Raw genomic sequence first — 26023 nt, 5'->3', positions numbered from 1 at the left:
GATCACTGTCTCCTGTACAGTGTCATGAACCTCCGTCCATAGTTCTTCAGTCTCTCTGTCTATCAGCTCTAACCCCTTGAGTCTATTTGTCACTTCCACTGTATAATCATACGGGATTTGATTTAGGTCATATCGAAATGGTCTAGTGGTTTTCCCTAGTTTCTTCAATTTATTTCTGAATTTGGCAATAAGGAGTTCATGATCTGAGCCACAGTCAGCTCCTAGTCTTGTTTTTGCTGGCTGTATAGGGCTTCTCCATCTTTGGCTGCAAAGAATATTATCAATCTGATTTTGGTATTGACTATCTGGAGATGTCCATGTGGAGAGTCTTCTCTTGCATTGTTGGAAGAGGGTGTTTGCTATGACCAGTGCATTCTCTTGACAAAACTCAGTTAGCTTTGCCCTGCTTCATTTTGTACTCCAAGGCCAAACTTGCCTATTATTCCAGGTGTCTCTTGGCTTCCTACTTTTGTATTCCAGTCCCCTATGATGAACAGGGTATCTTTTTGGGGTTTTAGTTCTAGAAGATCTTGTAGGTCTTCATAGAACTGTTCAACTTCAGCTTCTTCGGCACTAGTGGTTGGGGCATAGAGTCTGATTACTGTGATATTGAATGGTTTGCTTTGGAAATGAACAGAGATAATTCGGTCATTTTTGAGATTGCACCTAAGTACTGCATTTTGGAGTCTTTTGTTGACTATGAGGTCTACTCTATTTCTTCTAAGGAATTCTTGCCCACAGTAGTACATGTTATGGTAATCTGAATTAAATTCACCCATTCCAGTCCATTTTAGTCCGTTGATTCCTAAAATGTTGATCTTCACACTTGCCATCTCCTGTTTGACCACTTCCAATTTATCTTGATTCATGGACCTAACGTTCCAGGTTCCTACGCAATATTGCTCTTTACAGCATCGGACTTTACTTCCATCACCAGCTGCATCCACAACTGGGCATTGTTTTCACTTTGGCTCCATCTCTTCATTCTTTCTGGAGTTATTTCTCCACTCCTCCAGTAGCATATTGGGCACCAATCTACCTGGGAAGTTTATCTTTCAGCGTCAATCTTTTTGCCTTTTCATACTGTTCATGGGGTTCTCAAGGCAAGAATACTGAAGTGGTTTGCCATTCCCTTCTCCAGTGGACCACATTTTGTCAGAACTCTCCACCATGACCTGTCCATCTTGGGTGGCCCTACATGGCATGGCTCATAGTTTCATTGAGTTAGACAAGGCTGTGGTCTGTGTGATCAGTTTGTTTAGTTTTTTTGTGACTGAAACATCATGTATTTAAAATGTATGACACATGGTAGACATTCAACATGTGGCTACTATTATTATTACTGCATAGAATGCCCCAAAGTAATCTGTAAAATTAAATTTTAATGATTATTTGTATAATTATTTCTCTGATGAAAATATTTATTATTGTCCATTACTTTGTATTTAACTTATGTGTTAACATATGAAATCTCCACTAATATGTTTTATTTTATATTTATTTATTTATTTATTTTATATTTCTATCTTCAGTAACTCAATGTGCTTCTAGATTTATGAGTACATTTAGTTTCATAATATCATGGAGTGCAAGCAGGAAGCAGAGTTATGGTTTCTATTTCGCAAGTAAATATTTTTAGGTAAGGGCTTCCCCAGTGACTCAGCAGCAAAGAATCCATCTGTCAATGCAGGAGATGCAGGTTTGATACCTGGGTCAGGAAGATCCCCTGGGTAAGGAAATGGCAACCCACTCCAGGATTCTTGTCTGGAGAACCCCATGGACAGAGGAGCCTGGTGGCTATAGTCCATGGGGTGGCAAAAAAAGAGTCAGACATGACCTAGTGACTAAACAACAATAATAATTCTTGGGAAAGAATCAGATAAACAGCTTCTTTAAGGTCAGTGTGGTGCCTGGGACTTCAATCCAGACCTCTCAATCCCTTCTCAGCTTAAGTAGAAGCCAAATCTCATTTCTTGGGGCCTTCTTGCTTTCCTAAATTTTTATTTTCTCTATCTGTTCTTACATTTAGGAGGACATGGGGACAGAGCCAAGATTCAACATCAGTTTACAAGGTTACCTTCTTGTTTTGCTCAACAAATAGAGATGTCAGGAAGGTACACAAGCCTGGCACCAAGCAGCCCTGGGCGATGAATCCAAGCGTTAGTTCACCAAAGCAGATGATGTTGTCGCCAGTGTTCCAGTTCCAGCTGGGGATCTTTGGCAGAAAGGCCTGTTTCAGGGTAGAAAGTAAGAGAAACAGTCTCATGGACACAGAAAACAAGCTAGTAACAAGCTAGTGGCTATCAGTGGGTAAAGGGAGGGAATAACAAGACAGGGGCAGGGAATTCTCTTAACACCAACTGCTACGTATAAAGTAGATAAGCAACAAGGATATGCTGTACAGCAGAGTGAAATATAGCCATTATTCTGAAATAACTTTAAATGGAGTATAATCTATAACAATACTGAATTACTACATCATTTCACAACATATACAAATATTGAATATTGTACACCTGAAACCAATATGACATTTTACATCAACTGTACCTCAACAAAACAAAGTATTGCTGTCTGTTCCTCCCTTTAGATTTCTTCACATTTGCTTCATAAATTTAGGTTCTCTTATGTTGGTGTCATAAATATTTACAAATGTTCTATCTTCTTGCTGGATTGACCCCTTTATCATAGGTAATGCTCTTCTTTTAATTTGATTAGAGTCTTTGTTTTCAAGTCTATCTTGTCTGATACAGGTACAGCTTCTTCAGATTTATTCTGTTTCCCATTGGCATGTAATATATTTTTACATCCCCTCATTTTCAGTCTTGTGCGTGTCCTTATTTCTCCTTTTCATTAGTTTTTTAAAAATTTTTATTTATTTATTTATTTTTCTTTTCATTAGTTTTTTTCCTGAGGTTTAATCTTGTTCGTTTCTTTGAAACATAGTCCTCTGTTTCTTCCTTTTATTTGACTCTCTGTGTTGGTTTCTATGCATCAGATAAAATAGCCATCTCTCCTAGTCCTGAATGAGTGGACTTGTGCAGTAGACGAATCTCATTGTTCAACCCTGCCCTAGCCCTTGGCTGTCTCTCAAACCTTTGTCCAACCTGCCTACTTATTTTAGTGGCTCTCAGTATTTAAGGCTGTGTCAAGACCTGTCAGTGACCCGAACGGAAGGATCTGAGTCAGCATCTAAATTCAGGATGACCGGATTCCAGACCATCAAGCAACTTTTAAAGTATATAAACATAACTCTTGCCAAATTGACATTTTTATGTGATTAATAATCTTAATGGGATTCCCAATTTCACCTACAACTGGCAAAAACCTTTTGTGTGTAGACCCACTAGAAAATAGTAAGTTCATTTATTACTTGGAGGCGCGAAGGTTCATCTAGGTCTGTAGACCAAAATAGGAGGAGACTGAACAGGCTATAATGTTGCAATACCTTGTTATGGGACTGAAGTATCTGTATGATGACCCTGGTGTTAGGGTAATAGTTCTTGATAGACAGCACCCTACATAAACAACAAATATTCTCATTAGTGATGTGCCATGTCTAACATCTTCGTAATATAATTCAATTCAAAGTTAAACTGATGTGTGCATAAGTATAGGAAAAGCACATATTACAAAGTTTTTTGTTGTGATCTTTACTAGCATACATGTGGAAGAATACTATGATTTTAGTGACTTAGCAAATTATATCTATGGTAAGGTCACCTCTTGGTATTAAGAGATTGTGGTCATCTGGGACCAGTTCTTGAGGAATTTTCATACACTGTAGCTTTCAAACTCAAACACATTAATTAAAAAAAAAAATAGGGACCGAATTGCCGTCTATCGTTGAAGTAGCTCATAGACTGTTTAACAACTTTCTCAAAACAACTTTTACAAAATAAGAAACTAAGATCCTTCTCATATTTACTGCATAGGGGGCAATTTTCTTAGCTGTTCCTTGCTTTTTGTAGAGTCACCTTCAGCTATATACATTTATTTTGCTCTGAGGGCCAACAGGTTATCTGGGTTAGGTACAATGGCATTGCCATCACAATGATCATTTAAATCTGTTACCACAAATTAAGCTCCTGCTCATGGATAGTTCAGTTCAGGATGGTAACACTATCCATAGCCATCTTGAAAATATGGCCAAAAGTCAAAAGTGCACCCTACTGAACCACACACAACCTTTCACTAAGACTCCTAGAAAAAACCCCAGTAAACAAAGTCTCTGAATAAGGTTCACAAATCACACTTGCTGTCTTTATCTTTGAGGTGACGTTAGTGAGAAAGGCGCTATCTGAACAGTTTATCAGTTATCTGTATGTTTGCTTTTTAAATTTACACAGCTGTTATTCACATAGAACGCCAGGAAAGTAAGCGGGAAAGCACATCAACGTACAGGAAACTCTATTTTGACTTCCTTTTTTCATACATCTGCTGTCTCTGGGGGCAAAAAATAAGGCAGAAACCTGGAATATGATGAATCCTCTGTGCTATGATAGATGACACCTGTTTAGTCCTAGGTACTGGGCTTTATTTTAAAGGAGAGAAAATGAAGACTGGAATCTGAGCATATAAGACAGTGCTGGCTTCTTACCTCATAATGTTTGAAGAGTCTTCAGCATGTGAATCACTGCACAGAGGGTTGGCTATGATCAGGCACGCTTCTGCAGAGTCCACCTATTCTTCAAGATGAAACAGCAGTTGCCTTGTTAATTGCATGGGCAATGCTTGCCTGTTCCCATTCGGGGTTTTCGTAGGATTCTGTCACCTGGTGCATGCTCAGTCACCCAGTCGTGTCTTGACTCTTTGCAACCCCATGGATGGTAGCCCTCAAGGCTCCTCTGTCCATGGAACTTCCCAGGCCAGAATAGTGGAGTAGGTGGCCCTGGAGTAGAAGATCCCTAATCCAGGGATCTTCCCGAACCCAGAACTGAACCTGCGTATCACACATCTCCTGCATAGCAGGTAGATTCTTTATCACTGAGCCACCTTGACAGCTCATGGTTGTGTCAGAATTCCAATGAGAGAGAGAGTGCACTCGAGAAGGACTGGTGATAAGGATGCCTGAGAGAGGCACCTTAGATGGATCAGGGTCCCTGGCCCAGATGCAGATTGCTTTAAAATGGGAATAGTGCATAGTGATATTTTTTCCTATCATCCAAAAACATCAATTTATGAGCAGTGATGAGCAATAAGACCTTTGAAGCAATTGCCTTTCACTTTAGCAAAATAATAATAATAATAATAATAATACTGAAGAGGTTCTTATCCCAAGCTGCAAGAAGGAGAAAGGTTATTTTGCCTGTGTCAGTTTTTGCTTCCCTTCTTTGTGTTGACTCTCTAAATCTCTGCTTTAAAAGCTGAAGCTTTTGGTATATATGATTCTGTGAGACCTAAAACATGAAAGGATGCTGGCCTTGGCCTTAAATGAAAGACATCTGGAGGGTTTGTATCTGTCTTAGTCTCAGCCTAAATGGGATCTTTGCTGTCTTCATTCATGCCCTTTCTATGAAAGGACATATCAGTGTGTTTAGGAGAAGTTGGTGAAAGCTGACAGACTCCTAGATATCTGTCATCTGGTAAGAATCCTACTTGGATAGAAAGATCTAACACACTTCTGCTATCCACAACTTTTCCAGATCTATTAGAACAATAAAATAAAACTGTTGTAAACAGAGATTTCAGTGAAATAAAAAATTAAAATGTAAGTGTATGGAAACAGTGAGGTTGGCTTGGTATTTGTCAAGAAGGATTGAAGGCCAATTGCTAACATTTCCTCTACAATCAGTTTTTTAAGTTGAAGAGGTCATATTTCCCCTAGTTAAGAGTCTGGAGTAATACTTTCGGGAAAAGCAACACACTATCATCTTAATTGTTATAGCTTAGGCGCTCCACTCCAGTACTCTTGCCTGGAAAATCCCATGGGCAGAGGAGCCTGGTAGGCTGCAGTCCATGGGGTCGCGAAGAGTTGGACACAACTGAGTGACTTCACTTTCACTTTTCACTTTCATGCATTGGAGAAGGAAATGGCAACCCACTCCAGTGTTCTTGCCTGGAGAATCCCAGGGATGGGGGAGTCTGGTGGGCTGCCATCTATGGGGTCGCACAGAGTCGGACACAACTGAAGCGACTTAGCAGCAGCAGCAGCAGCAGCAGCAGGGAAACGACAAGGAGGAAAAGAACTAGACCTTACCGCAACTCGCCTCAGATCCTCCCACTTCAGTGCAGACCCAGAAATGAAGGTTGTATAGGCCATGTGGCACTTAAATATGGTTTCCAATTCCAACGAAGGAAGGACCCTGGACAAAGGATGCCATGCCAAAGATGGAAAGAGAAGAGTGGCTTCAGTTTAGAGACTGTTATATTATTTAGTGCATTTAATAAAAACCCTAATACTCTTGGAAAATACACATCTTCCATTACTAATCCCCATGCTCAGGTGATGTTGATCCCATTAGCTTAATTCTAGGAATGGGTCTGGAGCTCAGGTACATCAATCATAGTGATGTGAAAAGGTACAAATTGGATTAACACACATGCAAAAAGAATTACTATGAACAAGGAAGTTCAGGATCAAATGAGAATATTTCGATTATTCAAAAAGACATAGCATTTTAAAACAACTAAATAAAATAGTTTTTAAATATGTAAACATTTTAACAAAACTGGAGAGACAAATAGATGAATCTGCCACTGCAATAAAATATCTCGATGCATCTCTCTCAATTATTGACAGAGCAAAGGGGAAAATGACAATCAAGTCTGATATTTATAAATTCTGCAAACAACTTTAGAACATTTTTTATTTTTATTGAGGCTAAATTGACAATTAAAATTGTAGAATATTTAGTGAATCAGCCTGCAATGTGGGAGACCTGAGTTCGATCCCTGGGTTGGGAAGATCCCCCGAAGATGGGAAAGGGTACCCACTCCAGTATTTTGGCCTGGAGAATTCCATGGACTGTATAGTCTGTGGGGTTGCAAAGAGTCAGATACAACTGAGCAACTTTCACTTTTTCACTTTAGTGTTTGACATGATTTGATAGATGTATATACTGTGAAAGACTCCTCCCACTGAGTTAATTAACACATCCATCACACCTCACACATTTACCTTTTGTGGGGGTGATGACATTTTAAATTCTACTCTCTTAGCAAATTTCAGTTATACAAGAGTGTTATCAACTGTGGTCACCATGTTTTATGTTAGATCCTCAGACTTTATTCATCTTAAAACTGAAAGTCTGTACCCTTTTACCAAATCTTTCCCTATTTCTCCCAATTCCCAACCCTTGGCAAACCATCTCTCCACTTTGTTTATGGGACGGTGACTTTTTTTTAGATTTCAGATGTAAGTGATAACATGTTCTAATTTAGCAATATGGATGAATGGAAGATTAATATACAAAAGTCAATTTGCTTTTTTATACCAAAAGCAAACAACTAGAAAATACAATTAATAAGACACTGTTTCCAATAGTATCAGAAAATATTAATTACCTATAAAATATGTCATATACATTTATTGCAATATAAATATGTAAAATTATATAATATATAATAAACATCAGCAAGCTAGGAGATTTTGCATTATTAAGAAACACTACTTGAGAACTACATAAATAGATAACCATAAGTTATCTAAGAGTTAGAGTTAGAAATAGAAGTCAGAGTTAGAAATTGTAACACAAAGAAGTAAATTTTGAATTAAAAGTTCAATGAGATTCTCATCAATTTCTGCAGTCTTTCACAGTTCATGATAAAATGATTATAAAAATTATATGGAAGATAAAGGGCCAAGAAAAGCTTGTCAATTATTGAATAAAGATAAGCAAGGAGGAAAAACTTGCCCTAAGATATATAAGGATTAATTATGAACCTTAGAAATTAAAAAAAGTATAGTATTAACACAGTGACAGATAAACTGATTTAAAAAAAAACAAAAACAGAAGAGATCTATTCATACTGACAGCATGTCAGATCAGTGAGGGGAAAAGGATTCATTCAAAAACTATCATTGATAAAATTGGTGTCTACAGAAAAAGATGAAATTTTATTCATGTGTCATGTCACACAAAAACCAAATTCCAGTAGAATTAGGAATTTAAAACAAAAAAATCAAAACTTCTTTATAGGAAATGTAGTTGATTATCTTATTTAAAGGGACTTCCTCGGTGGTCCAATGGCTAAAACTCTTAGGTCCTGATGCAGGAGGCCTGGGTTTAATCCCTGGTCAGGGAACTAGATCCTATATGCTGCAACTTAGAGCTCACATGCTGCGACTAAAAAGACCCCTAATGCTGCGACTAAGATCTGGTACAGCTAAATAAATAAATAAAAATAAATATTTAAAAAATCTTTTATTTATTTTGTTTTTATTTATTTTTATTTATTTATTTTTTTAAATAGAAATTTATTTATTTTAATGGGAGGTTAATTACTTTACAATATTGTATTGGTTTTGCCATACATCAACATGAATCTGCCACAGGTACTGGGATAGTGAAAAATTCTAAGCAAAACCTAAAATGTTTTTAAATATAGTTGAAAATATTGAAAATATGAACTATAATATTAAACCTTTGGAATATCAAAAGACATCTAATACTCTGAGAAAAGACAAGTTACAAACTGGAAGAATATAGCTACAGTTCACATCATTGATGAAAATAGCGTCAGAATATTTTAAGCTCTCCTAGAAATTAAGTAAGAAAACCCCCACCAACAATCCAGTAAGAAAATGGGGAAAATGCATGGATAGGCATTTCACAGAAAGATGAAATACGTATGGGTAATGAAAATGAAGAGAAACTACACTCTTCGTGATAAGGGGCATGTAAATCAAAACCACAATGAGGTTCCATTTTACACTGATTGCATTGCAAAGATGAAAAAGTATGACCATGTCAACTGTTAGAAAAAAGCACAGATGTTTAGATACACAAAGTCCCTTACACATTGCCAATAAGCTTCAAAATTGGTGCAAACACTTGGCAAAACATGGTATTATCTCCTAAAATGAACATTCACATTTTTTTATACCATTAAACCACCACTGCTCCTCCCCACACACACATAGACACTCTTGCACAGGTCCACCAAGAGCCATATACAGGCTATGTTAACAACAAAACTACTTTCAACAGAAAAATCTAGAAACAACTCAAATCACACCAAGAGTGCATAAATAAAGTTCACTCTGTCAATGAAATCACATAACAATGAAAAAAAAAAGTAAAAGCGTTAGTTGCTCAGTCATGTCCAACTTTTTGCAACCCTATGGACTAGAGTCCTCTAGGCTCCTCCTCCTCTGTCCATGGAATTCTCCAGGCAAGAATACTCGAGTGGGTAGCCATTCCTTTCTCCAAACACCAATTAACTATAGCAACACTCTGAAATATGAGTGTATTTTAGAAATATAAAATAAGGAGAGTCTAAGTACTACAATATTCCATTGGTGAGATCCTCCTTCTGCAAAAGTAAATATATTTAAACATTTTAAAGAGTATATATAAATGTAATAAAACTACAGGAGAGATAAAGAATGATAATAATGATGGACAAAAACTGAGAGCAGGATGAAATGTGGGAAAGACCATATAGTTAGATATAGATTGTGTCCTAAATTTTGTCTTGATGGTGACTTCATACATGCTGTGCTGGGCTAAGTCGTTTCAGTTGTGGCAACTCTTTGCAACCCTATGGACTATAGCCTGCCAGGCCTCTCTATTCATGGGGATTCTCCAGGCAAGAATACTGGAGTGAGTTGCCATGCCCTCCTCCATGGGATCTTCAACCCACATCTCTTATGTCTCCTGCATTGGCAGGGGGATTCTTTACCACTAGCGCCACCTGGGAAGCCTGGTGAGTTCATGAACTGGGGCTTAAAACATTTTTAAAACGAACTAATCAGAAAAATAAATAACCAAAATGTGCTTATGTGTAAGTCAGTTACTAAGGTTGTTGTAAGAATTACGATAAATCCAATTCCAATTTCTCAACACTGAGAAAGAAAACTAAACCTGATCATGTCATCCCTCTGCTCAAAATCACCAAGAATTCAGAACTGACTTGGAGAAAAGGCAACTTCCTTAAAGCCAAATCCTTACGATAGACTATATAACACTTTTATTATCTGGCCCACTACCAACTGCAATATTTTGAAATTCTCTGAGTAAAAGAGAATTATCAATCCTCTTGACTAAAACTTCCTTTGTTCCCTTAAAACATATGTGGACAAGTGAGAGCTTTGCATATCTCCATATTTTAAATATCACTAGAGCTGGAACTTCTGTTTCCAGGAACAGTAAATTAGGTAACTTCAGCCAGTGTTCTACTAAGGATATATAAAAATACTAGATGAAATATGGAAACATCTCCTAATAAATCATAAGAGATAAAAGCAGACCATGGATAATTACCAGGCCAAAACTGAGAACAAATCAAGGTCTTAGAGGTTAAGTCTGGTTTTGTTTTTCTTTTTTTTTTCTCCCCCTGAAAGCACTGAGTAGTTCAGAAGAAGCATGGACCAAAATGAGCTAACATATTTAGCTGATTCATTTTTTCTGTAAAGTAGAAACTAACGCAACATTGTAAAGCAGCTATACACCAATACAATTAATTTTAAAAATACCTATAAGATCGAAAAAGAATAAATAAGTAAAATAAACAGGTGAAACATGCTATCACCATGCTAAAGGTCAGCTGGTGGTATCACAGGGCAAAGTGTCCAAGAAAACCCCAGCTCTGCTCATGCACAAAATGAAGAGCGTGACACCTCCTCCGAATTTTAACCTGGCATAACTGAAGTATGGAGACACGGAAGTGTAAAACTGGATAAACTAGTTTTCAGATGGACTTCCATCCTTAGTCTGTTGCCTGCATGGTATAAAGAACCTCAAGCCTTGAATTTGGATTTATGCGGTCTTGAGGCAGAAGTGCCCCATTTTTCTTGGAAGAAATAAAGACATATCCTTCCTGTAAGAATATTTTTCTAGGCCACAAGTTATCTACGTATATATTTTTAAGATGAGAGTCAGCACATAATCTATGATAAGAAAGCACACAAAGAAAACAAGATACTGTGTGTAACATCCAGTACAAATAACTGACAATAAAAACCAAAGACGTATTGTCAAATACACACTATTGATACTATGCATAAAATAGGTAACTAATAAGAACATACTATATGGCACAGGGGACACTGCTAAATGCACTGTGGTGATCTGAACGGGAAGGAAGTCCAAAAGGAAGGGGATATGCGTACATATATAGCTGATCCATTTTGCTGTAAATTGGAAACTAACACCTCTTGCCTGGCAAATCCCATGGATGGAGGAGCCTGGTAGGCTGCAATCCATGGGGTCGCTAGGAGTCAGACATGACTGAGCGACTTCACTTTCACTTTTCACTTTCATGAGTTGGAGAAGGAAATGGCAACCCACTCCAGTGTTCTTGCCTGGAGAATCCCAGGGATGGGGGAACCTGGTGGGCGACTGTCTCTGGAGTCGCACAGAGTCAGACACAACTGAAGTGACTTAGCAGCAGCAGCAGCAGCAGCAGAAACTAACACAGCATTGTAAAGCAACCATATGCCAATAAAATCAATTTAAAATATTCTTATAAGATTGAACAATAATAAATAAAATAAACGTGAAACATGCTATGACCATGTTAAGGTCAGCTGGGAAAAAAAAAACAAAAAAAAAACAACAAAGACTCTAGGCATTGAATTACTAGTCACAAATTACAACATAATTATATTTATTTTATTGAAACAAATGATAAGCCTGGGAACACAAGAATCTAAAAACAGAATATCTGAAACAGAACCAAATATAAACTCTAGAAAACTAAAAAATAAGATAACTGAAATGAAAAACTCAGTGAGTGAGTTTGTAAACAGATTAAACACAAAGAGAGAAGTACTAAACTGGAAGGTAGGTCAGAATAAATTATCCAGAATGTAATACTGGGATACAAAACAGAAGGGAAATATAAAAAAGAAGATAAGAAATATATTTGGTACAGTAAAGAAAAAGGACTAATACACTTATAATTGAATCCCCAGGAAAGGAGGGTGAAGAACATAGTGACAAGGGCAATATTTGAAGAAATAATTGAGAATCTTCCAAAAATGGTGGAAAACACTGATCCAGAGACTCAGAAAGATTCATGAATACCAAGCACAATCAGTTCAGTTCAGTCACTCAGTCGTGTCTGACTCTTTGCAACCCCATGGACTGCAGCATGCCAGGCCTCCCTGTCCATCACCAACTCCTGAAGTTTACTCAAATTCATGTCCAAGCACAATAAATTATCAGAAATTCAAATCTACACACATCATAATCAAAGTACAACATACTTTCATATTAAGTAGTACATAAATCTTTTTTGAATCTACCTGCAATGCAGGAACCCTGATTTAATCCCTGCGTCAGGAATAACCCCTGGAGAAGGGATAGGCTACCCACTCCAACTGGTAGCTCAGATCGTAAAGAATGCGCCTGTGGTGTAGAAGACCTGGGTTTGATCCCTGGGTTGGGAAGATGCCCTGGAGAAGGAAAAGCTACCCATTCCAGTATTTTTGCCTGGAGAATTCCACAGACCGAGGAGCCTGACAGGCTATAGTCCATGGGGTTGCAAAGAGTCGGTCACAACTGAGCAACTTTCACTTTCACTATGATCTTTTAAGAAGATAATTCATTAAAGATCATTGAACAGACTTCTTAACAACAATAACAAAACCAGGAAATCAACAGAATAATACTTCATGGTTCTTCACGACAAAAGGTATTGGCTTAGAACCCTATATTCATAAAATCATCTTTTAAGAATGAGACCAAAATCAAGATGTCTTTACATTTAAATAAAAGATCTGTATTTAATTCAGGATAAAAATGGGGGAAAAAAGCATAATGGAAACCAGTATGAAGAAGAATATGTATCAGTTCAGTTCAGTCGCTCAGTCGTGTCCGACTCTTTGTGACCCCATGAATCGCAGCACGCCAGGCCTCCCTGTCCATCACCAACTCCTGGAGTTCACTCAGACCTGCGTCCATCAAGTCAGTGATGCCATCCAGCCATCTCATCCTCTGTCGTCCCCTTCTCCTCCTTCCCCCAATCCCTCCCAGCATCAGAGTCTTTTCCAATGAGTCAACTCTTCGCATGAGGTGGCCAAAGTGCTGGAGTTTCAGCTTTAGCATCATTGCTTCCAAAGAAATCCCAGGGCTGATCTCCTTCAGAATAGATTGCTTGGATCTCCTTGCAGTCCAAGGGACTCTCAAGAGTCTTCTCCAACACCACAGTTCAAAAGCATCAATTCTTCGGTACTCAGCCTTCTTCACAGTCCAACTCTCACATCCATACATGACCACAGGAAAAATACATATAACTGAATCACCTTGCTGTACACCAGAAACTAATACAATGCTATGAATCAACTACACTGCAATTTTTTTTAAAAAAAGGTCAGGATAACAGTCATTTCATAAGAAGGAATACAAATGGCTTATACATTTGAATATATTCTTGACCTCATTACTAACCAGAAAAATGAGATGAAAAACCACAACATGTTGATGTATGGCAAAACCAAAACCAATATAATATTGTAAAGTAAAATAATAATAATAATAATAAATGATAAATGATTAAAATAAATAAATAAATAAAAGAAAAACCACAATATGAGACACTGTCTTATAAAATGCTATTCTGAAGAATGAATGGCTCAAACGATGTATCCAAGTGTCAGGTAGGGTGGGAAGTTACATTTTAACTGGTAGTAAGGCTACAGGGCAACAGACACGCTCAGGGCTGCTGGTGGAAGTGCAGACACGACAGCAAAAACATTCTGGACGACTGACAGTTCTATTACAGGAAGATTTAGCACCCTGCAATTTTACTCCTGGGGACCAGGGCACATATACAAGAACTTTCAAAGCAACATTCTTCATAATAGCCGAAATTGAGGAGAAATGTCAACCAACAGTAGAACGGATTAAGAAAAATTGTGGTGTATTCATATAATGGAATGCTTTACCGCACAGCAATGAAAATGAATAGGTACCGCTATACCCAGCTGCAACAAGGATGGATCTCACACATGCAATATTGAGGTAAATCAATCTGTATCCCATTTATGTGAGTTTAAAAACAGGAAAAATGTCAGGAGATAGGAATTAATAAATGTAAGGCATCAAGTCACAATCATAATTACCTCTAGGAGCTAAAGATGGGGCAACAGTTGGGGAGGGTTTTCTGGGAAGCTGGCAATAGAATGTATCTTGATTTTGGTGATGGTTACATGGATTTTGCTTCACAACAATTCATTTTAATGTACACTGTAATTCTGTGTAATTTTCTGAGTTATAATTTAGGATAAAGAGTTTTAAACCTGGTACTTAATTATTATCCATGCTCCAATGACTCATTCACAACTCTTTGGGAATTTTTCACTTAACTTTTACTCTTATGAGATTATTTAATCTTGAAAAAATTAGAAAATATTTATTGCTACACATGTGATGTAGATATTGGAAAATATTTAATGATACACATACGAAAATGAGGTGACCACTACATACTGAAAAAAAAAAAACAAATTTGAGGAAATGTACTGCTATCATAAAACCAACATTTATTAGCCATAATGATATACTCATTGCTGCTATAAGTACAAATTAGAAGATAACTCTGTTGGAACAAAGTGAAGGAGACAACACGGTGTAGAGGACTGAATAATGTTCATCTGAAAAATATCAGGTCATGAGTAAATACTGTGTACAGCTAAGGAGTCCAAAGAGTGATAAAACATAAATTTAAACTTAAAAGAAATATTAAATCTGAAAGAGCTTAATTATCTCTGAGCAGTAAGGCTGGAAAAAACTGTAAGGGGTTGGTTAAATATTTGGTAGTAAGCACTGAAGTTCCAATATAATGGTCAGCTGGTGTGAAGAGCTGACTCGTTGGAAAAGGCCTTGATGCTGGGGAAGACTGAAGGCGAAAGGAAACGGGGGCAGCAGAGGGTGAGATGCTTAGACAGCAGCACCAGTGCATGGACATGAGTTTGAGCAAACTCAGGGAGATAGTGAAGGACAGGAAGCCTGCTGTGCTGCAGTTCGTGGGGATGCAAAGAGTCGAACAAGACTTAACAACTGAACAACAGCATTTTGCTATTGATGTGCATGTTCATATGTCGCCTTCTGGAGCAGTACTATCTTCTGGATTCCTACATGGATCTGCTCCACCCCCCAGTGATTGTTGAATTAGGTGTCTCTTACACGTAATGACAATGTGCCTGTGTGTACACGATTTTACGTGTGATGATGATGTGCCTGTGTGTACATGATTTTACATGTGATGACAATGTGCCTGTGTGTACACAGTTTTCATTTATCCTGATCAGCATTACGGTACCTTTCCAATCTGAAAATTGATATCATTTTTTGGTTCTAGGAAGTTTTTACGTTTTCATTTAATTGCGAAAAATTGCACATATACAAAGTGCATAGGATGTATGCATTCAATACAAAGAATAACAAATCAATATTTATGTTTGACTGAGCTCAGCTGGGTAAGTCTTCTGCTCCATGTGGTTTCATTGGAGTCAAGTACGTGACTGTGTTTAGCTGAGAACCCTAGTGGGAAGAATTTCTGAAAAAAAGTATCACTTACATGTCCATTAGAGCTGAAAACTGTGGCTCAGATGATAGAGAATCTGCCTGTAATGCAGAAGACCTGGGTTTGATCCTTGGGTCAGGAAGATCCTCTGGAGAAGGGAATGGCAACCCACTCCAGGATTCTTGCCCAGAGAATTCCCATGGGGTCACAAAGAGTTGGACACTAATAAACATACATACACACACACACACACACACACACACACACACACACAAACACCCACCCACACACACAACACACACACACGTCCATTCCCTCAGCTGGACTTCTGGAGGAGCTGGCAGCTGGATGGCCCTCATTCCCCTCAGAGCAGCAGAACTTCTTACATGGTGTTCCAGAGCATCAAAATACTGAGTGCAGAAGCACCCAGCTTCTTATGGGTTGGCTCTTTAACTGGCTTGGTCATTTACATATATTTCACAGGTTAAAATGAGTCAGAAGTCCAGCTCAGATCAAGAGAAAGGAGAATAGAAGACTCCATTCTTGATGGGAGGAAGAAAATGTGTGTAAACAGCTGGGAGGTATTTCTGGTAGCTATTTAAAACAAACAAACAAACAAACAAAAAAAACTACCACTGTTTTCCCTCTGCTACATCCTCTTTATCAAGTTAAGTCAAAGGCCAGCCTGGAGTCACTGAGAGAAGCAATATGAATGTACAGTAAGGAAAGGCAATGTGAACTTTGGCATCAAAGGAAAGTCTACCAGAATCACAGTCTGTGATAATCACTTTAAAGCAAACAAATGGAGTGATGAGATAGGAGGATTCCAACAGGCTAACTTAGACAGTTTGGCCAGAGAAAGACTCTGAGTGCTGGGGGATGAAAATAAATCATTCACATCAAGTAGGAGAGCTTCTGAGCAAAAAGAACAGATCAATAAAGTAGCCTTTACAGAAGTTCAAGAGAGACAAGATAGGAACTTCGAATGGGGTTGTGACTGAGGAGGCTGGTGGGTCGAAGAGTTGGACGTGACTGAGTAACTAGCGCTTTCACCTTCAGGGCAGACGAAATGATAGAAACAGAATTAGGGCAGGTACACAGGGTCTGAGGAAGAAAGGAATGTCCAAGACTATGCTTAGTTTTCTGTTTTAAGAATGTCCAAGACTACGTTTAGTTTTCTGTTTTAAGGACTGGTATTGATGAGATGCCACTTGCTGAGATAATAAATGCTATTTGCTTTCTTTCTTGTTTTATTTTTAATTTGCCTTGTGACGTGGAAAAGCTGGACTTGAGATCATGAATTTACTTTTGAAAATGCTGAGTCTGAGGGGTCTTTGAAACACTGGGATGGAAATATCCAGTAAGCCACTAGTTGTGTGACTATGAAGCCACAAAGAATGTCCAGTGGGGATATCAATTTTGGAGTCTTCAGAAAGTGAAGTGAAAGTCGCTCAGTCATGTCCGACTCTGCCAGAATACTGGAGTGGGTAGCCATTCCTTTCTCCAGGGAATCTTCCCAACTCAGGGATCGAACCCAGGTCTCCCACATTGTAGGCAGATTCTTTACCAGCTGAGCCACAAGAAAAGCCCAAGAATACTGGAGTGGGTAGCCTGTCCCTTCTCCAGCAGATCTTCCCAACCCAGGAATTGAACCAGGGTCTCCTGTATTGCAGGCAGATTCTTTACCAACTGAGCTATGAAGGAGAGTCTTTAGAATGTAGATGTAATTGACAGAAGTCTGGACAAGCCACTCCCAATGTTTGTGCCATTTAAGACATTTCAATCATTATCTTGACAAGTACCTACAATAACCTACATTATTCTATGAAAATACAGCAGTGGGTAAAAGATGTAACTTTCCATACATTTAATGATTTCCTCTCTGTCTCAACTGGATTACAATTATTAGCCTTTTATCACTGGTTTTAACACTCGGGTCTTTCGTTTGTTCACTATGTTTTAAAAAAGGGTCCTAGCAAAATTACTGAAAAGAGAGGCATGACAATGATTCTGAAGCAGAACTCTTGGCTGTCTATCTGCAGCACCATAAAGGAATTCAGAAGGCTTAACGGTCATCTCATAACGGAGAGCCCAAGGTAATGGTTGGTTGAAGGTGTCATACTGTAAAGAGTACAGTGTCCAACTACGAAAGGCATGAAGAAGGCTGAGGTGACCCCACATGCAATCGCAGATAGGACCAAAATGTCATCTCATAGCTGCCTGACTTTAGTGAGTGATGTCTGGATAATGGATTGACAATTTAGAAAAATAAAGAAGTTAGTTCTCTATACATTCACGTGTGTGTGTGCTCAGCTGTGTCTGAATCTTTGCAACCCCTTGGACTGTAGCAGACCAGATCTTCTCCCTCCCAGATTTACCAGGCAAGAATACTGGAGCAGGTTGCCATTTCCTTCTCCATGGGGTCTTTCCAACCCAGGGATTGAATCATGTCACTTGCATTTCCTGTACTGGCAGCTGGATTTTTTTTTTTTTTAAATCACTGAGCCCTTCCTACACATTACACAAAGCCAATTCCAGAGAGCATAAATACAAAATATTTCAATATAAAAACCTAAAAATGTTAAGAAATAGTAACTTAGTTTTAGAACAGACAGATCTAAGAACATCAGAAAGGCAAGAAGTCAAAAGGGAAAGAGTTGCTAGATTGGAGTCTGTGTAACTTGAATGCTTCTTTATTAAGATAAAAGCACACACAAAAATTAGAAGACAAAGGGGGAGGGAAATGTACAACATATGACACACAGAAGCTAATATAAAAGTATACTAAGTGCTTAAAAGTCAGTAAAGTAACAGACCACCCTCCTTACATAAAAGAAATGGACACACTTCCAAAAAAATCAGCAAATCATCAAAACACAAAAATTGCTCAACCTCATTAGGAACCAAAATTGTAAATACAGAACAATTAGAAACCATTTTGCCTACTTAAAACTCTTTTTGTGTTAAAGAGGCACTTCCCAGTGTTTCACACAATATTTGACTTGGACTCTGGTCATAAAAAGATAAACCACATAGAACAAACACATCTCATCAGACAATGCCTTCTGCATCTAGCTGAACTCTGCATTTGCAATTCTGAGAACTGACAGAATAAAAATCATGAATTGCACCAGACTAGTGCACAAAATTATGGTTATACATAATAACACGTGTTATTGTTGTTGTTATTTAGTCACTAAGTTACTTCTGACTCTGTGTGACCCCACGGACTGCACCACTCCAGGCTCCTCTGTCCTCCACTCTCTCCCGGAGTTTGCTCAAATTCATGTCCATTGAGTTGGTGATGCTATCTAACCACCTCATCCTCTGGTGCTCCCTTCTCCTCTTGCCTTCAGCTTTTTGCAGCATCAGTCTTTTTCAATCACTTAAATAATATTAGAACCTGTACAGAAAAAAATCTGGCAAGATATGGTCCAGAATAATATTTTCATAGGTTAACTCTGGTCATGAACTGCTTTGTCTTTACTTTTTGCTGATTAATTACTTCCTACTTTTAAAGATCAATGGTGGAAGGGCAATTTTCTTCCATTAAAAATATTTGCACATATTTTAAGAATCCCCTGCTCATGGGCCATACAGATATACTTACTCTCCCAGGAAAACAATCTCAGTGTTGATCTCGCCTGCTTTGTGGCGGAGAAAGTTCCTCAGGAAAGCCATCACACTGTCCACAGTGATGTTTCCACACACCACGATGAACCTAGAGAGTGAGAGCAAGGTGTGGTGGGTCATCCCAGGAACAGTAGCATCTTCCAGTCTAGATTTAGAGATGGACTCTTAGCTTAGACAGCATGCAAAAAGCAGAGACATTACTTTGCCAACAAAGGTCTGTCTGGTCAAAGTCATGGTTTTTCCAGTGGTCATGTATGGATGTGAGAGTTGGACTATAAAGAAAGCTGAGCACCAAAGAAACGATGCTTTTGAACTGTGGTGTTGGGGGAGACTCTTGAGAGTCCCTTGGACTGCAAGGAGATCCAACCAGTCCATCCTAAAGGAATCAGTCCTGAATATTCATTGGAAGGAATGATGTTGAAGCTGAAACTCCAATACTTTGGCCACCTGATGTGAAGAACTGACTCATTGGAAAAGACCCTGATGCTGGGAAAGATTGAAGGCAGGAGAAGGGGATGACAGAGGATGAGATGGCTGGATGGCATCAATGACTCAATGGACATGAATTTGAGTAAACTCCAGGAGTTGGTGATAGACAGGGAGGCCTGGCATGCTACGGTCCGTGGGGTTGCAGAGAGTCTGACATGACTGAGCGATTGAACTGAACTGAACTTAGCTTAAATTTAGTTTTAAATAAAGCTGGTATATGTTCCACCAAGATTTTAAATTTAAAAACACCAAGGACTGTATCTCTAATATACAAAAGCAGCCTCAGATTCTATAGAGAATGATTCTACACTTTTAATTGCACCTAACTTTTTAGGCATATGAGGACAACTATTGCAACCGCTAGATTTTTCTTGCTTATTTACAACCTATGATGGACTTGTACGTGTGTTCATTACACTTGATTTTCCACTCGACTCCTGATTGCCTAGTGTAGTCTTTTTTCACTGACGAACAACTGATCATTGGCAAGACTCACTGATTTTCCCACAGTCACATACTATGGTTGAGCAGCACCAGAATCCAGGTTATTTTGGTTTATCTTCTGTATCTAAAATTACTCTGCTACTGCTGCTGCTAAGCCGCTTCAGTTGTGTCCGACTCTGTGCGACCCCATAGACGGCAGCCCACCAGGCTCCCCCGTCCCTGGAATTCTCTAGGCAAGAGCACTGGAATGGGTTGTCATTTCCTTCTCCAATGCATGAAAGTGAAAAGTGAAAGGGAAGTTGCTCAGTTGTATCTGACTCTTTGCAACTCCATGAACTGCAGCCCACCAGGCTCCTCCGTCCATGGGATTTTCCCAGCAAGAGAGCTGGAGTAGGGTGCCATCGCCTTCTCCACTAAAATTACCCAGTGCTCACAAAAAAAGTGAGTTCAGTGGAGAGACATCTTAGAGAGGCTCACAAATCTATTCATGTAACCTTTACAGTGAAAAAGAGCTGTCAGTTTGCTTAGGCTTAGTATACATAAGGAAGCTATCCCACTCCACCCCTATTAGTTATGTAAGAAAGCTGAAAGTCTAATTTTAGCCTCAAACTTAAATTTTTCAGACCTCACTGACTGACTTGGCATGTTTTATCCCTTTCTTTAGATGGGCCAGGTCAGATTTTGGCTTATTTAGTTCATTTCATTGTTTTCAATATTTGTTTTTCATTCATCTTGGCTTTTTATTTTCTCTCCCTACTCCTGAGTCAATCTTGGTTTTTATCCAACTGTGTTAAGACATCATTCCATAGGAGCTCATCTCCACTGTGCCTCTTTCCTCAACAGCAGGTAAGAATTGTTCCAAATTTAAGATTTCCAATTCATTATCTTGCTCTTGTTCAGTCACTAAGTCATGTTCGACTCTCCATGACCTCATGGACTGCAGCATGTCACGCTTCCCTGTCCTTCACTTTCTCCGAGAGTTTGCTCAAACTCATGTCCATACAATCAGTGATGCTATCTAACCATCTCATCCTCTGCCACCCCCTTCTCTTCCTGCCTTCAATCTTTCCCAGCATCAGGGTCTTTTCCAATGAGTCAGCACTTCACGTCAGGTAGCCAAAGTATTGGAGTTTCAGCTTCAGCATCAGTCCTTTCAATAAATATTCAAGGTTGATTTCCTTTAGGATTGACTGGTTTGACCTTCTTCTTAGGTGTGAAAAACCATGATGGCAATGGAGGAAACATACTTGCACAGAGAAATCATGTAAAAGTAACTCTGACTCCACTTTGCTCCTGGTAACAAATGGCTGTGGCGTGGACAGGACAGGTAATCTGTGAAGGACTGGAGAAAAGAAATTCCTCCTCACTTGAGCAAACCTCTTTCTGTCATGAGCCCCACAAGCTTTAGGGGCGTTTGGGCTGAGACAACTGAATTGAATTAATTGTTTTCTATTCAAACCATGCCTTTAACTTGACCCACCATGTAAAATCAGTCACGAGTCAACCATATGATTAGAATAATAAAACCATGGTTTTATTACTAAGAGAACAGTCATGATAAGAAATGTGCAAATACTGGCACAATGAACATTTGACACTGAATGACAACATATCTGTAATAATTTTAACTGATTTAATTTTCTTACGTGTCTCTAGATATATGAATCAAGTGGCAAATATCATTTTCTCATGGTATCTACTCTAGCACAGCCCTCTTTTAGTGAGTGAGGATCCTGCCCATATATCCACCTAGGCCAGGCAATAGTGTTCAAAAAGAGACAGTGATCAGCAGAGTATGTCAAACTGCAGAAATTATATCCTAAAGCTACTTACTTCTTCCCTTTGACCACTTCATAGGAACTGGTATATTTCCTCTCGTTGGCTAGAAGTTCCACCATTTCGGGGACGTAGTTGGCGAACAGTACCTAGAAATGATCAGCAAATAAAACCTTAGGTCTCACTATGTCCAAGGATACTCTAAAATTCCAAGATGACAAAGGAGAAAGAAGGTCCATAAAATACTCTTTCTTATAACAAAGACATGACTATGAACTGTGCTTTTAAAAGCACAGTTTAAAATTTAAAGAAATTTCTTCCTTTACTTCAGGCTTTGGATTTGGTGAAAATTCAACAGAATGCATTTCAACCTTCAAAATGATGAAAGCAAAGACAAGCAGTAAGACAACCTCCCCATCCGTTTGGTCCTGCCATCACTTCTAACGGCCCTTCTGACTCTTCCATTTGATCCTATTTGGGGCTTCGAGGGGAGAAAAAAAATGTACATGGGACAGAGTGGAACCCCACTAAGGGGAAATGATAGAAACGAGGGGATGTAACAACTATGTGGACAGTGGGATGTCAGAAAAGTAGACTGGACTGGATGGGGGGGGGGAGTTTGGGGGAGAAAGGGTACATGTATATGTATGGCTGAGTCCCACTGTGGTCCACCTAAAACTATCACAACACCGTTAATCGGTTATACTCCAATACAAAATGAAAAGGTAAAAAAAGAAAGGTAGAATGGAGAACTCTGGGATGGTCTTTAAAGAATTGAAATTAAAGTCACTGAAAAAGGAGGCTTCCTTTGTCCTGGATACACTCCTGAACGAAGCACAGATGTTCCCTTATTTGTAGTAAAATGTTGGTGTGGAGAGAGCTTACTCATCTGAGCTGGAAAGAACACTACATCCAGTCTTTCTCCTTGAAAGAAAGACTTTAATCTGACGGACAAAAGATGAAGGAAGATGCAGTTGCTCAGATCAGTGTAGAGGCTAATTAGGAAGGTCTGCTCTCCTTTGTCTACTACCTTCAACCCTGGCAATCAAGCAATTACATCATGGGCTCCAGAGGATGCAGTCTGAAAAACATGGGATTCAGTTATCTCTTCATTTTCATTTGACACCTGCTCTGAACATGCAACACTTGCTCTTAAACCTACATCACTTTATTTTTCCCCATTAGCCAAAAGTTTTTGGTATATGTAATGTAGTGATATTCAAAAGATATAGGAAATATTTTTCACCAAACTCCCGAAGGTGAAGACTGTGATGAAAATCCGTCCTAGGGATGTCTTGGGTACCACATCTCCAAAACCCACAGTCGACATTGTTGCCATGATCAGGTAAATGGACTCAAAGAATGAAATGTTCTGTGAATTTCTCCCTTTGAGCCAAGGATCACCGGAGTTTTCCACCTGTCCAAAGAAAGAAGACTCAGGCAAGGTCTGTAAATTGACTCCAAGGGAAAGTTTATAAAGAAAAAGCAAAACACTGGATTTGTTTCACTTAATTCAATCCAAATGAAATAGTACATGATTCCCAGGTTGCTGTGAAGGGTGTGCAGATCGTGGGTAGTGATTGTGAAGTCGTGTGTCCCATCCAAATTTTTGCAGATTGTGGGTAATGATTGTGAAGTCATGTTTCCCTTCCTTGTGATTATTGCTTGGATCTGAGGGGCTTGAACCCTGTAACTTGAACTGTGTAATTGGAACCCACGATGGGTTGCTCTCTGGAGAAAATGGTTGACAACCTCTCTTTTCCTTTCCTGTGGGTACTTCATCCAACCATGGAGCCATGGGACTCGGAGGCTATCAGGCTGAGCACTTATTATTCATTGTCATTTTACAACAGGTCAGGCTCATCATGCAGAAACGCACAGTTACACAGGCATTTCATTTCAGGGAGCTTATGCACATGGAAGAGCAAATAAACTTTCCAGATTATTTTTCTTCTCTCTCTGGAAAAATATTTTCAGTGATTAAAAAGTAACTCTGAAATAAGCTGCAAGGATACACTGTATAAAATGGGGGATGTAGCCAATGTTTTACAGTAACCATAAATGGAGCATAATCTTTAAAAATTGTGAATTACTATACTGAAGGCTTACCAGGCGGCACTAGCAGTAAAGAACCCACCTGCCAATCTTCAGGAGAAGGAATGGCAACCCACTCTAGTATTCTTGTATGGAGAATCCTATGGACAGAGGAGCCTGGGGTTGGATATGACTGTAAATGGTAAATAATCTTTAAAAATTGTGAATCACTATATTGTACACCTGTAAATTATATAATATTGTATGGAAACTATACTTCAATTAAAAAAAGAAACTCTGATAAATGTTTCCTCTGATTTTCCCGATTAGTCTTCACCTTTTTTTTTTTTTTTTTGGCCACACACATGCAGGATCTTAGTTCCGCATGTCTTCACGTTTTAAGGAAACCATCAGATTTTTTTTTTTTTTACATTAAACAAAAAGAGTAAGTGAGGCAATGGCATTTGCGCTGTCTTTTCAGTCAGGTCCAACTCTTTGAGACCCCAGGCTCTTCTGTCCATGGGACTCTCCCAGCAAGGATACTGGAGTGGATTGCCATTTCCTTCTCCAGGAGACCTTCCCAGGAATCAAACCCTCATCTCTTAGGCCTCCTATATTGGCAGGTGGGTTCTTTACCACTAGCATCATTTGGGAAGCTTTGTGGTATGTACAGGCTGTAGCTAATCGTCTAGGACTGTGGTGGCCTTCAGAGAGCAGGTTGCCAAAAACTTGTGTTTTTGCAAAGAACCCAGAAATCTGCGTTTTTAATGTGACTTCCTTTTAAAAAGGTTAGCAACATGCATATTATCATATGTGAAACAGATCGCCAGTCAAGGTTTGATGCATGAGACAGGGTGCTCTGGGCTGGTACACTGGGATGACCCTGAGGGATGGGATGGGGAGGGAGGTGGGAACGGGGTTCAGGATGGGGAACACATGTTCACCCATGGCTGATTCATGTCAGTGTATGGCAAAAACCACTACAATAGTGTAAAGTAATTAACCTCCACTTGAATCAATACATTAAAAACATGAAAAGGTTAGCAACCAATACAAAAATAGCAAACACAAAATGCAAACATGTTAGGGCCAATAAATAGGCCTGCAGGCCCCATTCAGCCTGGTAATTGCTACTGAAAGAAAAAACAAACAAAAACAAACACCTGTTACCATGGTTTCTCCTTTAGCATCCTCTTGCCCTCTGTTCTGTGAGGGCCAACAGGTCTCTACAGGGAGACTGGTGACTGCTTCTCCCAGGGTGGACCCACGCCCTTGGGCTGACCTTCTAGATGCAGAAATCTACCTTTGCTACTGTGACATTTCTCAGGGAAACCGTGTCCTGCCTGCAAGAGGAGGAAGGATGTGGCAGCCTGCATATTCCCTTTCTTCTCTAATTGATGTACAGTTGATTTATAATATTGAGTTCATTTTAGGTGTGCGTCGCAGTGGTTCAGTGATCTTCTTCTGATAATTTTTCATTATAGGTTATTACAAGATATTAATATAACTCCCTGTGCTATAAAGTAAATATATAGATATATATATATATAAATATATAAATCTGCTCAGTTGTGCCCAACTTGTTGTGACCCCATGGACGGTAGCCCACCAGGCTCCTCTGTCCATGGGATTTCTCAGACAAGCATACTGAAGTGTGTTGCCATTTGTTTTCCAGGGGACCTTCCCGAACCAGTGATCAAACCCACATCTCCTCATCCCCTGCGCTGGCAGGTGGTTCTTTGCCACTAGCGCCTCTTGGGGAGCCCTATAAAGTAAATACTTCCTGCTTACCTATTTTGTGCATTGTAGTTTGTTTCCTGAAACACCAAACACATTTGGTGTTTGACATTTTCCTTGATGAACTGAACATGGCTAAGTTTTTTTTTTTTTTGACTTATTTTTTCCTTCTTCTTGTTATTTTGAAATGGATTTTTGAGAGAAGAGCTCAAGTGGAAAAGACTTCTGCTCTGTTTTCTGTTTTGCTTTGCTTTTCTCAAAGGCCTTTGCAAGCTTT

At 39.0% G+C, this 26023-nt stretch overlaps 1 protein-coding gene across 1 annotated transcript in view; it reads right to left on the bottom strand.

Moving 5' to 3' along the window:
- KCNU1 (potassium calcium-activated channel subfamily U member 1) overlaps window positions 1-26023 on the bottom strand; it is a 138776-nt gene that overhangs the window by 88162 nt on the left and 24591 nt on the right. Inside the window, exons 8-14 of the mRNA XM_015104599.3 lie at window positions 23222-23392; window positions 22033-22124; window positions 19244-19354; window positions 6200-6305; window positions 4601-4683; window positions 3449-3518; window positions 2078-2230 (exon numbers count right to left, since the gene is read on the bottom strand). Coding sequence (XP_014960085.1) covers window positions 2078-2230; window positions 3449-3518; window positions 4601-4683; window positions 6200-6305; window positions 19244-19354; window positions 22033-22124; window positions 23222-23392 — 786 coding nt within the window. The remainder of the gene's footprint in view (window positions 1-2077; window positions 2231-3448; window positions 3519-4600; window positions 4684-6199; window positions 6306-19243; window positions 19355-22032; window positions 22125-23221; window positions 23393-26023) is intronic.

The sequence above is a fragment of the Ovis aries genome, chromosome 26, assembly GCF_016772045.2.
Source record: "Ovis aries strain OAR_USU_Benz2616 breed Rambouillet chromosome 26, ARS-UI_Ramb_v3.0, whole genome shotgun sequence".
Lineage (NCBI taxonomy): Eukaryota > Metazoa > Chordata > Mammalia > Artiodactyla > Bovidae > Ovis > Ovis aries.
The sequence above is the reverse complement of the archived record's forward strand: the minus strand, read 5'-3'. Positions and strand labels throughout refer to the sequence as shown.